At 61.6% G+C, this 15787-nt stretch overlaps 1 protein-coding gene across 1 annotated transcript in view; it reads right to left on the reverse strand.

Moving 5' to 3' along the window:
- Nucleotides 1–421: 421 nt before the first annotated feature.
- CSPG4 (chondroitin sulfate proteoglycan 4) overlaps nt 422–15787 on the reverse strand; it is a 35423-nt gene continuing 20057 nt past the window's right edge. Inside the window, exons 3-10 of the mRNA XM_040257264.1 lie at nt 11526–15053; nt 9917–10399; nt 9419–9595; nt 7627–7825; nt 7413–7547; nt 7147–7313; nt 3450–3633; nt 422–3180 (exon numbers count right to left, since the gene is read on the reverse strand). Of these exons, the coding sequence (XP_040113198.1) occupies nt 1346–3180; nt 3450–3633; nt 7147–7313; nt 7413–7547; nt 7627–7825; nt 9419–9595; nt 9917–10399; nt 11526–15053 (6708 nt within the window). The 3' untranslated portion in view covers nt 422–1345. The remainder of the gene's footprint in view (nt 3181–3449; nt 3634–7146; nt 7314–7412; nt 7548–7626; nt 7826–9418; nt 9596–9916; nt 10400–11525; nt 15054–15787) is intronic.

Raw genomic sequence — 15787 nt, forward strand, 5'->3', positions numbered from 1 at the left:
TGCCCCAGCCTTGGGATCCCCAAGTCCCTCTCTGCCCCTGGCCCCGTGCCCCAGCCTTGGGATCCCCAAGTACCCCTCTCCCCATCTTTGCTGTTCCAACCTCTTGAGAGGTGGACAGAGAAACAAGGCTGTGGAGTCCCAAACTCAGGCTAAGACATCTACAGCTGGGGCTCTGAATGTTTCTTGTTTTTGTTTTTCTTTTCTTCAAGCTCCTTGGAGAGGGCCTAGCTTATCTCTACCGAACCAAAGCCCCATCCCACAAAGACTGGCCCACCTGCCTGCACAGGTGGAGGCAGAGGAGATCTGAAAGGCTCCAGGAGGTGGAAATTCAGGTCCCATCTATCCTGGTGACAGGCCTGGGGGAGTGCAGGCTAGTGTGGATGAGGGCCCAGTGCATGGTCAGACAAACAACACACAGCTGTCCAGAACCTCTGAAGCACCTTTTATCCAGGCCTCACAGAGCCCAGTGCCCCCAAGTACCCCCTCACTCCCAACAGTCCTCAAGGGGCACAGGCATTGCAGCACTCCAGGGCCTGAGACCCTGTATGCTCCCCAGCCCAGCCCTCTCCAGGGCCATAGACCCACTCTCGCCTAGCCATCACCCATCAAACTGGGGCCTTGGGAGTGAGCTGGCCTCAGACCTTTCTCAATCCCTTACTCCAGGGGCTCCATCAGTCTGGGCTGGCTCAGCACCATGTTAAATAGCTTCCTTGCAATCCCCCTTAAATAAAACCATCCCAGAGCAACCCACCCACCTGGCACCCTGGATATATGATTCCACTGCTTATGCTTTTGAGAGAGTAGGGGGGACCCTCTCCTCCTGCCCTCTGCTCCAGGGAATAGCATCTCCCTGAAAAACCAGGGGAAGAAGTTTTCTTCCCCATCCCGGGGCAGAGATGAGGGGAGGCCTGGCACGGAGTGGAAAATCCAGGAATCCCCATCTTTCCCCGCCATTCCTCTCTGCTCCTTGCCCTCTTAGCAGCCTGGGTCAAGTGTGACTTACCCAAGGTCACAGACCCAGGACTCAGAGTCCTGCTCATCTAGGAGGTCGCTCTAGTTTTGATCACCCACACTAGCTCCAGGGCAGGGGACTGACTCCGAGCCTGCCTCTGTTCTCGGCCCCTTGCAGTTCTCTTGGCCAGAAGTGAGCTGGAGAGGTTCCAGCTCTTGACTCCACTTGGTCCTGGATCCCTGGGCCTTTCTCCCAGCACCCTCCACACCCTGGTATCCCCAGGACTCTCTGGCCCTGGGGAGACTCAGACAGCACCAGGGCATGGGAGCAATGGGGCCGGGGCCCGAGCAAGCCTGTCCCTGGCCCAATCAGCATCTGGGCCCAGGCCAGGCCTCACACCCAGTACTGGCCGTTCTTGAGGGCAGGGTTGGCTGTCCGGCAGAACTGCAGCAGCTCGGGGTCAGGCTGGCCCCCTGGTGGGGGCCCCTGGCCAGGCACCGCTGTCAGTGGGATGGCCTGGCCTGGCTCCACCTTGCGGAAGGTCTCGGCGTCACTGGCCAGGCCATTTCGGGGCTTGGCGGTCAGCACCTGGACGTTGTGCTTGCCTGTCTTGTTGCGTTTGCGGAGGTAGCAGAGCAGAGGCACGATCAGCGCCAGGAGCAGGAGGACCAGGCAGATGGGGATGATGACGCTGAACATGTTGGCCTCCAGGAAGCCCAGGAAGCCCCTGCCGGCCACAGGGGGCACAGGGCTGGAGGTCGCTGGGCTTGGTGCGCCCGTGGGGGTGCCGCTCTCTGGCTCCTCGGCTTCGGTCTGAGCAGCCTCAGGCAGACTGAGCAGAGCCACTCTGTAGGTCCGGGCTGCGTTGAAAGGCTCCGTGGCAAAGTCCAGCGAGGTCACAGCGGGAGGGACACCCCTTGCCCACAGCTCCAGAGTGAGACTGTCGCCCGTGGGGCTGGGAGAGCTACCCTCTGGCCTGCCCACCTCCAGCCCCAGCCGGCCATCCTCAAGGTCCTGCTGGGTGAACTGCTCCACAAGCTGGCCGCCCCGCGGCTCTGTCCTGGCCCGGGGCACTCGTACCACGCGGCCGTGCCGGGGTCCCGCCAAGAGCCGGAAACGTGGCACACTGCCCGTGCGGTTGGCCAGCTCTCCCGCATCTAAGACAGTGGGGTCCAGGCGCAGGGTGGCACCCTGGGGCCACGGCCCACCTGTCCACACGTGCAGCAGAGCCCTCACGGTGACGTTCACCGTGGCGGATGCATTGGCACCCCTGGCCAGTGCCAGGATGCTAAACTGATCGTGAGAGGAGGAGAAGTTGGTGAAGGCAAAGACCACGTCTCCCTGGTCTACCTGGAGCTGGCTGAAGGCTGTGGCAGGCTGCCCGCCCACCAGCAGATGCCCATAACGGGGCCCCTGAGTGAGGTGGTAGGCTGCGTCTGGCTCCTCTCGATCGGAAACCACTCGGAGCTGTTGCCGGCTCAGGGAGGAGCGCCCTAAGGCTTGGGGCACCTCCAGGGGTGCCCGCAGCTGCACCTCAATGGCTGAGGGAAGGACATCCACCGCCAGGGACATGAGCAGGGGCGGGCTGGCCCCGTCGGACACGCTCAGCTGGAACACGCCCACCACACTGCTCCCGTTGGCCACGAATGCCAGGCGTCCTGCATCCACGTCAGCCTGCGTGAAGCGGGTCACTGGCCCCGGGCTGGCCCCTGCCAGGCTCAGGAAGCCGTTGTGGGGGGCCCGCTGCACCTCATACTCAATCTCCCCGGGAGCGGAGTCTGGGTCCACCACGCTCAGCTGGGCCCGGGAGACAGGGCTACGGGAGCCCCGGGTGAGCCGGAGCGGGACGGAGGCCTGAGGCTGCGGCGGCCGCTCATTCACATCGCGCACCGTGATGGCGAAGGCCTCTGAGGTCTGGGGTCCCGCCACGGAGGCCCCCGCCGGCCCCTGGAGGTGGGCGCGGAAGCGGAAGCCATCCTGCTGGGTGCCCCCACCGCCGTGGGCGTACACCAGCTGCCCTGCGGCCAGCTCAGACTGCAGGAAGTGGGGCCGCCCAGCGTGGAGGGGCTCCTCGGACACCAACAGCTGGCCCCGCGTGGGGAACTGCGTGATCTGGAAAAGCACATCATGTTCCAGGCGCCGGGGCGATGGGACACTGGCCAGGAGGTTGGCGGCATCAAGGGCTGCAGTGGTGATCTCGGCCCTCTGGCCTTCGGAGACCCAGAGACCTGGGGACGGGACACAGGCTGTGAAGTTCCCGTCCACCGAAGGGAGAGCCGAGGACCTTCAGACCAGAGTCTTCAAGGCCGGGTTGTCCCTCCCTGCTCAGACCAGGCACCCCAGCCCGGGGCTCCAGGTCCCAGGGGGATACGCCCCCTGCTGACCCCACCTGCCCATCCTCCCTGTAATGTACCAGGCCCTCAGAGCTGACATGAGCTGCTGACCTTTGGCCGTGTGCCCCCCACCCCCAAATTTGCCAGCCCATCATGCTGTTCACCTTTGTTCCTCCAGAGGCGGCTGGAGCGCTGGGGACAGGCAGCCTCGAAAGTCACGGTCACGGCAAGGGTGGCGACCATGTCGGGGGCAGGGGGTGAGGACAGCTGGAGCTCCAGGGCGTCATGGGCCTCCCAGAAGGGCTCGGAGGGCATCTCGTGCTCATATAGAACGTTCCCAGCATATACCTGCAGGGACACCCCACTGGCTGGATGAGATCCTGCAGGGCCTGGGACCCCCTCCGAGGCTGGCACCGGTACTGGGCACTGGGGTCTCCCTGGCAGACTCCCAGAGCCCAGCCACCCTCGCGGCTCTCCCCAGTGTGCCTCGCTCTATGTCTCCTTCATCAACTCAGGGGGTTGCCAAAAAACAGTCACACGACAGTGAAGAGCTAGGCTCTGGATCCAGACGCCTCTGTCAAATCCCAGCTCTGCCACCTCATCTCTCTGAGCCCCTGGGAAAGCAGTACTCTATCTGTGCTTCTCTCCACAGCAGCTCGGTCCTCTTTTGCATGAAATCCCTGTCCCTCTTCCCTACTGAAGCCACCGCTTCTACCAATGCCCATCTTTTTCCCACGGCGTCAGTGTCCCCCCAAACGGATCAGTCCCATCATTAGGTAACTATGCTATCCACCCATCTTAAAGAAGAAACTTCTCCTGACTTTACTTTTTACACCAACATATGTTCTTCCACCTTTTAGGCTCTTTGCAGCAAAAAGCCAGAAGGAATAGTCTATACTCTTCCCCTATGCAGTCTTGAGCACACTCTCCCCAGACTTTGGTTCCTGCTGTTGCCAAGGGGACCATGGCCTCCTTGTCATTGAATCCAGAGGCCAGTTCTCAGCAGCACTGGACACAAGTGAGCACTCCTTCCTCCGGCCCACCCGATGGCTTCCGAGCGAGCGGTTCTGCTCCCTCAGTTGACCTCCAGCCTCACTAGTTGCTTCTTCACAGACTCTCCTACTGGTCCCGCCCCTTCCCCGCCCGCCCGCCCCATGTCTGTGGTTTGGCCTTGACACTCTGCCTACAGGCACTACCCATGCGCTCTCACTGGGTCTCACGTCCTCAGATACCAGCCATGAGACGACCCCTTTATTTGTCTCTCCAACCCAGGCTTCACTCTCCTGAACTCCAGGCTCATAGCTACCTGCTTCCTTGGCAGCTCCACTGGGATGTCTGAAGGACATCTCAAACTCAGCATATCCAAGGCGACCTCTGACCTCCTCTGCCTCTCCCAGCCTTCCCACTGCGGAGGGCATGTCTCTGTTCGTCCTGTGGCTTGGGTCCCCAGACCCTGAGTCACCCCTGATTCCTCACTTCCTCTGTTACAGTGTCATCTCTGGCCTGGATCATTGCTGGAGCCTCCTAACTGTGTACGGGCTCTCTCTCTGGCCCCCACGCATGCGTGCTAAGTCACTTCAATCGTGTCCAACTCTTTGCAACCCTATGACCCTAGCCTGCCAGGCTCCTCTGTCCATGGGGATTCTCCAGGCAAGGATACTGGAGTGGGTTGCCAGGCCCTCCTCCGGGGGATCTTTCTGACCCAGGGATCGAACCTGCATCTCTTAGGTCTCCTGCATTTGCAGGTGGGTTCTAACACAGAAGTCAGGGTGAGCCTTTAAAAATGTAAGTTGGGTTCTGTCAGTGTTGCTCAGACAGTGCAATGGCTCACCACCCTTTGGCTTCAAAGACCCTGTGTGACCTGTTACCTGCGACCTCACCTCCTCCCTCTCCATTCCAGCCACGCCCGCTGTTTTCTAGGGCCAGCTGCGTGTTAAACACCAAGGAATAGTCTCCACTTCCATCAAGCAATCTACTCCCTCCCCTTCTAATCCCAATGTGTCCTCTTGGCTTATCTTTTGTTTTCCCCTTTTAGGAGACACAGGGAACTATTTTCCTTCTCGTGGAAAAACAGGACTTGTGCAATAATGAGAAGGAAGCCGACTGGGGTCACAGTGTGGGAGGGTCTAGGCTCCCATCTCGCTGTTGCACCGGGGTTGTGGTGAAGTGGGGCGCCCTGCCCGGTCAGGAGGGGGAGCAGAGCGGGAGGTGCTCTTCAGAGGCTGGACGGGAGAGGGGAACACAAGCTTTTTAAGAAACTGGAAATCAGGTTGCGTGTGGGTGAAATACCCCAAAGGTTATATCTTGACCACTAATTTAAAACCATTAAATGCATGCGCAAGCCAAATAAAACACATCTGTGGGCCAGCTGTGGTCCACAAGGACTGCCAGCTGTGACCTCTGGCCCGGGGCTTGACCAATGAGCAGGAAGGAAACAGAGACCCTTGGGAGCTGGAGTCTGAGTACACGAGGTGCTTGTGGTTCGGGGGGCTGCTGGTTGGGGATGAGGCAAGTCACAAGCGAGGTGGGGAGGGGTCCCTGACCTCGGGGAACCAGCAGCATCCTTTGCTGAAAGAATCTAGGACTAACAATCTGAAGGCACAGCCCCGGGATGGCTTCTCACTAGCCACGGGATCTGAATAAAGTCCCTTGACCTCTGTAAGCCTCAGTTTCCTTATCTGCAGAATGGAGACACCTGGTCCCTGTCTCCTCTCCACCGCCCCCAGCTCATAGTCCTGCGCCACCATGGCGCTGTCGGATCCCATCCGGTTCTGCCCTGCCCCTTCACCAAGGGGAGGGTGTGTCTGCCTCAAGGCCTCCTCCAGCTTCCCTGGGTGGATCTATTCCGCAGGGTTGGGGAGGGGCCTGAAGTCCTCCTCCTGCTCCACCCTCCTCCCTGGGCATCCCAGGGATTCAGGGTGCACAGCTGGCCTGCTGAATATTTAATTGTGGGGAGGGCTGGGAAGGGGGGTCCATAGCAGATGCTGGGAGCACAGAGAACTCCAGCCTGGGGGACGGTGATGTGAGAGAACTGAGAACCTCTTCCCACCCTCATTAAAGTTCCTTCCTGCCCTCACATGGAAGACATTCCCCCCACCACCCCCTGCCACCACAGGGAGAGCCTTCAGGGTGAGCCAAGGCTGCCCTGGAATGCTGGGCGCCTAATGCACTTACAGGGACCTAAATTGAAATGATGGCTGCTGGCCCCATTGGCCCAGGTAGCACAGAGCGCTCTGGGACCCCGACAGAAGCAGCCTGGTGGTCTGCCTCTTCCCGTGGCTGAGAGTCCTAGCTTCCACTGGTGGCCTCTGCTCGGGGGCAGTTGCATCCTGAAGCTGCCCTGAAGCATGGATGGCAGCTTCCTCCCCCCAGCTCGACTTACTCAGCAGCTTGCGTCTGCTCGTCTGCTTGAGGACCCACCCTGCTTCTTTCTGGCTTTCACCTGAGCCCTGGGCTCACATCTCTGCCCACAAGCCAACCAGCTGCCTTCATCCCAAACTTTATCCCCCCCAAACCAAACCCTGTCCTCCACCAGCCACTGGGGTGTCTAGTGTCCCCCTATCCCCTAGGGTCCAAATGCAGTTCCTTCTGGAAGCCAAGTCTGAGAACCTGATCCCTGCTCTGGGCCCCTAGAGCCCTGGTCTCCTGCATCCTTCTTCCTTTCCCTGGAACACTAAGCCCCATCCCTCCCCCATCCCCCAGCCTGGCGGCTTCTGGAAGGTGGGGCATGCAGGGCCTGGACCATGGCGGGCCCAGGGAGGCTGGAGCTGGTACCCGTGTCCAAAAGTGTGTCCAGGGGGACAGTGGGCCTTAGACTGGATGGAGTCTAAGGCTTAAGTGGCTGAAGAGAGCAGCCCTTACCTCTGCCTGAGTGAAGTTCTCCAGGGCCTCCCTGGTGCTGCCCCGCTGGGTGTGGAAGAGCCGGCCAAGCCGGGGGCCCTGCAACACCCGGTAGAGCAGGTGGTGGGGGTCAGTGCCCGCACTGGAACTGGCTCTCAGGCTCTGGCTGCTGAGTGGCTGGACGGACCCTGCGAGAGGCCAAGGGGGACTGTCGGACTCTGACCAGGAGCCAGGGCCAGGCCCGCGGCCGCAGGGGAGGCAGAAGGGCCCTGGCGTGGCTCACCCACCTGGGCAGACGGTCAGCGTCTGGCTGCCCTCCAGGGAGAGGAGCAGCTGCTTCTGGGCCATCACCCGGAAGAAGTGTCCCGCGGAGCTGTGCTCGCCGTCAGACAGGCTGAAGCGGAAGCCTCCGTCCAGGGCTCCTGGGACAGGAGGGGAGTTGAGCCTCGCCAGCCCGCGATGGCACCCAGCCTTGGGGCACCCCCACCCCTCGGTGCCCACCTCTGTGTGAGAACAGCACGAGCCCGCCGTCGAGCTGGGCCTGGGTGAAGCTGTGGGTCTCGGTGCCCGGCGCCGTACTCAGCACCACCCGGCCGTTGCTGGGCCGCTCCAGGGTGTAGACCAGGTCCTCGGGTCCAGAGTCGCTGTCTGTGCTCCTAAGGGCCTCCGCTGGGATGGGCACCGTGGCCCCCTCCCACATCTGGGGATACAGGCCTGTGAGGGATATGATCCCACCAAGCCTGCCCACTTCATTCCCCACTGGCCTGGGGGCATCATCAGGGCTCCAACCGCACTGCCTTCCGGGGCTCCCCCGCACAAAGGGGCCCTCCACCCCATTCACGTTCCCCTGTTGGCCCAAGGTTCCCACGCCCAGGCTCCCTGCTCTCCATCTGCCCTAGTCCAGCTTGTCCCTCAAGGCCAGCTCATGTACCCCCACCCCAGGAAGCCCCCAGCTTTCACCCCTCAGAGAGTCTCCCAACCCTGACCCATAGTGTCGCCTCTGTGGTTCACTGGCAGGGCAGAGGTCTCCCTTCAGACCCTCCATGGTGAATCTGAGCAGGGGCACAGGATGGGAATCAGATCAGGATACTTAGGATTGGGCTCCCCTTCGGGTGAGGGATGGGGAGGGAGGCTTGGTGAGCTGGAGAGGCTGGTGCCAGGCCACTGCCTTGCAGCACTTGATGGGGGCCCAGGTGCTCCCAGTGCAGTCACGAGGCCCCAGCCAGGTGGGTGAAGGCTTCCTGGGTGCAGGCAGCCCCTCCCCATGCTCAGAGGGAAGGGGAGACCCCACAAGCCTCTCTCCTGTCAGCACGACAGGATCCCATTCCGAGGGTCCTATTGGGTCAGCAACTTATGAGCAGTATTGGAGAGGGGGTTCCTAGAAAACCAAGCACTCTGGGATTCCCTCTCCCAGCCCAAGGCTGACCTCAGCCAGAGGTCTGGAAGGAGGGCCATAATGTATAGATCTGGCCTTAGCACAGGGCTCCTGGTACAAACACAGTGGACAGCACCACCTGGTGGCGAAATGGCACAGAGCACCATCTGACTGTGGTCTGGCAGCCCTCTGCCTGAAACCTACCCTCTGCAGGCCTCCCTGGCACCGGGCTGTTCCCCACAGGCACATCCTATACACCAAAGATTCTCATGTCACAGACAGCCCACATCGGCCCTCTTCTGAAACCTTCCATAGCTGCTGCTGAGCCAGAGGCTATACCCTAGAGGTCAGCATTCAACGCCCTGCCCGTTCACTATCCTGCTGTGTGGCCCTGGTCAAGCCACACTCTTTCCCATCGGTGACTTGCACTGTGACCCTGGAGAAGTCCTGTCACCTGTCTGGGCCTCAGCCTTCACCTCTGCTAGATGGGGACCCCACTACCCTGCAGTAGTGTAAGAGTCAGGGGATTGGGGGGTCCAGCTGTGGCCTGCACTTGCTGGGGGTGGAAGTGGGGAGCAGCTGGCGTCCACCCCTAAGGGTTTGAAACAGTTTTCTTCAGGAGTCCTGGTGCTGAGCCAGAGCAAAAGCTTCCTGCTGAGGGTGAGTCCAGGGAGCAATGGGAAGCATGTCCATTCACAAGGCTGTCTGCTGCACTTGTAAGTGGCCAATTACAAAGCCTCACACCTGTGTTCTATTTCTGGTGCCCTAGCTCTTCTCTCCTCCCAATAACCTAGGGCGGCATGGGGCAGGATCCCCATTTTACAGAGGAGGAAACTGAGGCTCACAGCAGGGGAGCTCGGTGCTGGGCCTCTCTTGTGCGGACACGGACAGCGGGAGGCGGTCCTAGAAGGTTCTCACCTGCAGGCCTGTGTTTGTGGTGAGGATGGGGGGCTGGTCGTTGACCGGCAGGATGGTGATGGTGAGGACCACAGGGTGGCTCTGGCGGTCCATCTCTGAGGCGTTGGCCACCAGGACAAAACTGTCTGCCAGTGTCTCACTCCCATCATGCACGTAGCGGATCAGCTGCTGTTCCACCTGCGGGCAGGCCCCGGGTCAGAGGTCAGGCCCCAGCAGGCCTGAGTCCCCTGGTGGGTCTCAGGCCCAGCACCCTTCATGCCCTGCCTTTGGGTACGGGAGACTGACTCCTTCAGAGCCTCTGTTTCTGCGGGCAGCAAAGGGGACCGTCATTTCTCCCAGAGTGAAAGAATGATGGAAATGGGGACACTCATTTCTCTCTGCCAGTGAAGGAGGGTGAGATGAGGTGCTCTGTAAATGTGGGCTCCTGCCTCCTCTCCCTGCACACCCCCAGACTTGGCCCCCAGAGCTGGGCTGTACCCTGGGCCTCCCCGACCGTACCTCTCTCCAGGAGAAGGCGCTGAGGCTCCCATCTTGAGGTCCCTCCTCTCTCTGCAGGGCCCCATGCCGGGGCGGCTCCAGCACCTGCAGGTGGAGGGCCGGCAGCGTGGGGAAGTAGGGCCCAGCGATGCGGAGCAGGGGCGGGGCCAGGGTGCGGGCCCCGCCCTCCGGGACACTGAAGTTCTGGGCCTCCAGCGGGATGGCAGACGGCAGCACCTCCAGCTCCAGGCGGACGCCCTCGAGGGGAGCACCCAGTCCTGAGGACACATCCAGGGAGAAGGTGTCGCTCCAGACCTCAGGGCGGGAGTGCAGGTACAGGACCCTGCCCGCATCCACTGCCTCCTGGGAGAAACGGTGCACGGGGTCCAGGCTGGGCGGCTCAGCTGCCACGGCGCCGGGGGACAGCATCACCAGGTAGCCGGCGCTCGGTGGAGTCTTCACTGAGAACACAATGTCCGCTGGTGGCACAGCCTCCTGGGCTGCCTGGTTATCAGAGGGGTCACAGGGGGAGCCTGTTGAGGCCTCTGAGACACACACACACTCTTGCCGAGATGCACACAACCACACGGCCTCAGGTTCACTGACACGGACATACAGTCTTACCACACGCCAATGTGTGCACCCAGACACGGACATACACACTGACTACCCGTGACATGCTGTTGCCACCAGAGGGCGCCCCATCCTTCTGAGCGACCTGGATTTCTATACTACGGGGCTCTATGGAGCTTGCAGACCCGAGTCCAGTCCAGAGCCTGGAGGGAAGGTGCTTCCTCATCTGATGACCCAGGCATAACAGGCTACACACCACCCCAAGTTCACATGCCTTATTCTGTCCCTCTGCCTGGAAGACTGTTCCCCTGCTCTCTGCTGTTAACCCCCAGACTCTTCAAAGCCTAGCTCTTCAAAGCTGCCTTCTCCTGGGCAAAGACTTCCAGCCACCAGACATGTTTAGTCACCATCTGCCCCGAAGTCTCAACAGCCTCAACAACCACAAGAGGCTCAGAAGCTAGCAGCTTACTCTCAGCAGAAGAATAAGCCCAGAGAGGGCAAGTGACTGGTGTGAGATCACACAGCAAGACAATGGACCTACCAGATGGCCTGTGGTTGCTCAGTGAGGTTCCTGGGTGGTCAGCAGCCCTCAAGGCCTGGTCTGAGGTCCAGGAAAAGAACTGAGGATGCAGGATCTGGCTGGCAGGGTGGGTGTGGGGGGGAGCCAAACCTGCCTCTAAGGCCTGTAATCCTCAAAGTCCGCACCCATCAAAACCCTTCAGACAGCCTACTCCTATTAGAGTGCAGATTCTCAGGCTCCAAATCAGGGTCTGTGGTCTGGGTAGAGCCCCGGAATCTGAACGTCGGCCACAGCGTGTACATGTGTGCATGTGACATGTGGAGGAATATGCAACCCACAGGCAGCCGTGCATAGAAACCCTCAGGCACACAACATACAGATGTACAGGTACATACCCAAGTCACATACACACACCTGGTGCAGAAGCCACCACAGTTACATCCCAAACCATCCAAGCAAGCATGCCTGGCATGACTGCTCGGGTTAGGGGCCCCGTTTACCCGGCCCAGACCCCTGCTCAGGCCCCCAGCCCTTTACCTCCAGCAGGTCCCTTCTGATCTCAGCTGCCTCTCCCTGGAAGACATAGATCTTCTTGTGCCGGACCAGGTGCAGGGGGGCCACTGGCCCCTCGACGGCAATGGCCACTTGCAGGGTGGCTTCTGTGTGCACAGGCCCTGCCTCCACAGAAAACGCCAGGGTATCACGGGGACTGAGGCTGCCGTTGTGGTTGTAGAGAATGGCCCTCTCCAGCAGGTCCTGCTGGGTGAAGCTGGTGACCGGCTGGCCGGCCCGGAGCAGCTGTCCCCAGCGTGGACCGGCTGTGACCTGGTAGTGGACCTCCTCTCCACTGCGGATATCTAGATTGGTGTCCAGGAGGAGCACGTCTGTGTCAATGGTGCCCTGGCCTCCTTGAGGGACCACCAGGCCGGAGCCATTGGCCACGCGGAGGTAGGGCTCCGAGGCCTGCACTTCGAGCAGCGCGGTGGCCTGGTGCTGCCCGTCGGATACCTGCAGCTGGATCCAGCCGCGGTCGGCCCCCGAGTGCACAAACAGGACCCGCCGGTTCCTGAGATCCTCCTGGGTGAAGCGGTATATGGGCCGAGAGGGCTCGTCCACAGCCACGATGCTGCCGAAGAGGAGGTCCTTGCGGGTCAGCACCAGCTGAGCATCTGCAAAGCCGGAGTCAGCGTCGCTGAAGGCCACATCGTCCGTGGTCAGCAGCCGCTGCCCGCCACGAGCCACGTGGAAGACGTGGCTGATGGTCTGCACAGGAGCGTGGTCGTTCACGGGCTGGATGGCCACGCGGAAGACACCCCGTACCTCCTCCCAGGCCACGTCACTGCTGCCCTCGCCCTGGCGGGTAGCCACAAAAGGGATGTCATCTTCCGTGGTCTCGGAGTTGTCATGCTGGTAGACCAGCCGGCCGTGCAGCAGGTCCTCGTTGGTGAAGGATGTCACCATGGTGGCCTCGTCCTGTGCGTCTCGCCACACCAACCTGCCGTGGCGGGGTCGCTCCATGACCTCGTAGAGGTAGCTGGCACTGTTGAGACTCTTGACGAAGAGGTGGTCAGCAGAGAGGATGCCCTCCCCGCCCTCGGGCACCGAGAGGAGGACATTGGTGAGGACGGGGGCATCCGGATCACCGCCAATGTGGATGGGGAAGGTGTACAGCGGGGAGAAGTGTGGTGGGGCTGTGACGCGGAAACGGAAGGCGTCCTCGACTGCCTCTGAGGCACGAGCTGTGGCCCCGTAAGTCACCCGGCCAGCCCGCAGGTCGTCCTGGGTGAAGCTCTGGCCATCTGACAGCCGTGTGCCCTGAAGTTGAAGATTGCCCTTCCTGGGGGCCTGAACCACCTCATAGTGGAAAGTGGTGGGGTTCGGGCCTGCCTCCTCCAGGGTGGCCTCCAGGTGGGCTGTGGTGAGGGCCTCCTGCTGGGTGTTCTGGGTGCGCAGCGGCTCCAGTCGCAGCAGCCGCACTGTGGCTCTCTGGACCGTCACTGGGAAGGTCAGATTGCTCAGGGCCTCCTGGCCCACCTGCACCTCTAGGACCACGCTCTCCACTGCGTCCTCGGCGTGGTGCTGCGAGTCGGTGCTCAGGTACCTTATGCGGCCCTGCTCCACGTCCCGCTGGTGGAAGGCCCGTGTAGATCGCCACTCGGTGCCCTCTGCCCCGCCTGCCCCCTGCTTCTGCAGCTCCCCCAACCGCAGGGCCCCGGTGACTTGGAACAGCACGCTCACATCCTGCCCCACGGCATTGGTCTCCACTGACAGGTTGGCGGGCAAGACAGGTGCAGCGGAGCCCTGGGCCAGGCGCAGCCCTGTGTTGTGGAGGACTTGAATAGCTGGCCTGACGGCCACCACTTTCAGCGTGACTGGGGGGCTGGCTTGCAGCCCATCGCTGACCCGGAATGTCAGGTCTGGAGCGGGCCCACCGCGATGGACGTAGACTAGGCTGCCTGCCTCCAGCTCCCGGCAGGAAAACTCGGTTGCTGGCTCCCCGGGCTGGTCTCGGCGCTCCACGGGTAGGCCGGCAGGGGCACCGAGGAGCTGGAAGGTGAGGCCCTCACAGACAGAGTCTGGGTCGTAGGCCTGGAAGACCTCTGGCCCCAGGGGCTTCTGAGTGTGTTCCAGGATCACCATGAGGCTGCCGTGCGGGAAGATGACGCGAGGTGGGTCATTGACAGGGTTCACCTGAATGGGCAGGATGTATGTTTGGCCCCTGCGAAGGCAGGAAGGCACGGCCCCCCGAGTTGTCACTGACACCTCGAGCACCAGCTGGTCAGAGGGGTCCTCAGAGCCATCATGGACGAAGCGGGCCTTGCGGTTCACCACGTCCAGAAGGGTGAACATCTTCCGTGCCTGGGCGCCCGGAATGTCCAGCTCCAGCTCGCCGTGGCGGGCCCCGCGGCTCACGCTGAACAGTACCTGGGACTTGCGCAGCTCGGCCTCGTTCAGGTCCAGTGTGGGCTGCACGTGCCGCCACTCCAGCCAGGCTGTGCCGCCCTCAGCCACCACCAGCGGGCTGATGGTCAGCAGCTGGGTGAAATTGGCAAAGACCGGAGGCAGCCCCGGTTCTGGCACGCAGGGCTCGGGCAGCTCCATGGCCGACCACACCTCGGGCGCCAGGGTGGAGAAAGCTTCGTATGGGCCGTAGGCGTCCTCCTCGTACTCGTCTTCCTCCAGCCTGCAGCCGGCTGCCATGTTGCGGGTCAGCCAGGCTTCCCGGAGCCCCTGCCTCTGACTGTTGACACTGAGATCCTCCATGCAGCCCAGGAGGGAGACGTTGACAGCCAGGCCCAGGCGGTGCTCCTGGAGGTGGCGAGAAGCCTCAGCATCCAGCCCCCCAAGGAGGAGATTGCCTCGTGGCTCCAGGTAGCTGAGGACCCCACGGTTGGAAGTCCGTGTGGGGTACTGGTCCACGGAGATTTCCAGCTGGTGAGCATCCACGTGCACGCTGACCTCGTGGGGCTGCCCATCGGCCACAGGCACGCTGTTGTGGAGCAGCACAGTGCCCTGGCCCTTCTCCACCACGGCCCGCAGGTGGCCCTCAAATATGTCCACGTAGATGAAGTCCCCCTGCCGGCCCCCAGCCTGGAAGGCCAGGGGCGCCTTCTGGCTCCGTGTGGTGAGCGTAAACTCCAGGGTGCCTTCGTCCCGAGTGCCCCAGGCAGGGAAGGCAGCCAGCGAGTAGGGCCCAGAGAAGCCCAAGGCCACGTCGTCACCAGCAGAGAACTCCTCGGCACAGCCCTCAGGCACATCCGCCGTCAGCGGCCGAAGGAGGCTGCGGCCATTGAGGATGGCCGTGTGGAGGCAACCCCGCAGGGGTCGGCTGGCTCTCGTCAGGTAGGGCAGGTCAAGGCTCCCTGTGCCCCCCAGGAAGAGCCCATAGGGGACCTCCAGGGGAGCGCCCTGGACTGGGGCTGAGGCATTCAGGAGCCCGTCGACTGACAGCAAGGCCCAGCTGTCTGACACGGTCAGCTCCACGACGTGCGGGACAGAGTCGCTCAGCAGCGTCTCTGCCGGGGTCTGCACCCTCACCTCCTCCTGGCCCAGGAGAAGTCGGACCTGAGGAGACACGGTGGGGAAGGAAGCGGATCGCAACCGGCACTCCTGCGGTAAAAGCGGAACTGGCTCCCCACACTTGGGGTCCCCCGAACAGAGGGCCTAGGACAAGTGCTTCTCATGCCACTCCCCTCTCTTTCCTGCCAGCTCTTTGCTCATCCCCCAAACCCTCCCCAAAGTGATTTCTGAACCAGGCCTGGATGGGCTCAGGGGACCCTGATGTGAATCAGACGTGGTCCCTGCCCACGCAGACCTGTCACATGGCAAGATGCTTTCCTAGAGATTCAGCCTAAATTCTTGTATGTCTCCCCTCTTTCCTTAGGTGAGAGGTGCCAGAAAAACCACCTTGGAATACAGAGGATTCCTCCCCTGGAATAATGGGCACCCGAGAATCCCTTGCTGTGTCCCCCAAGTAGAGCAAAACACCTTGGAGTCACTGAGGCAGCTAGGCTCATTGTTCAGGGATGGGGCACCCAACCAGATGCTCTGTGTTTTGACCTGTCCAAGAGGGGTGGTCCTTGGGGAGAGAAGGTTCTGTCTCTAGGACATTGACACAGAACTGGCGCTGGTGCGGGGCTCCCCCAGCCAGAGGATAGAATGGGTGGTGGCAGAGCATGGAAACTGAAAGAGCAGAGCCCTACGAACTTATGGCCTTGGGAGTCCGTGTATGGAGCGCCTTTCTAGGAGTGTGGCATCAATATACCTGGCAGGAAGAAAGAACATCAGTGTCAGGTTGT

The sequence above is a fragment of the Oryx dammah genome, unplaced genomic scaffold (assembly GCF_014754425.2).
Source record: "Oryx dammah isolate SB20612 unplaced genomic scaffold, SCBI_Odam_1.1 HiC_scaffold_16, whole genome shotgun sequence".
Classification (NCBI taxonomy): domain Eukaryota; kingdom Metazoa; phylum Chordata; class Mammalia; order Artiodactyla; family Bovidae; genus Oryx; species Oryx dammah.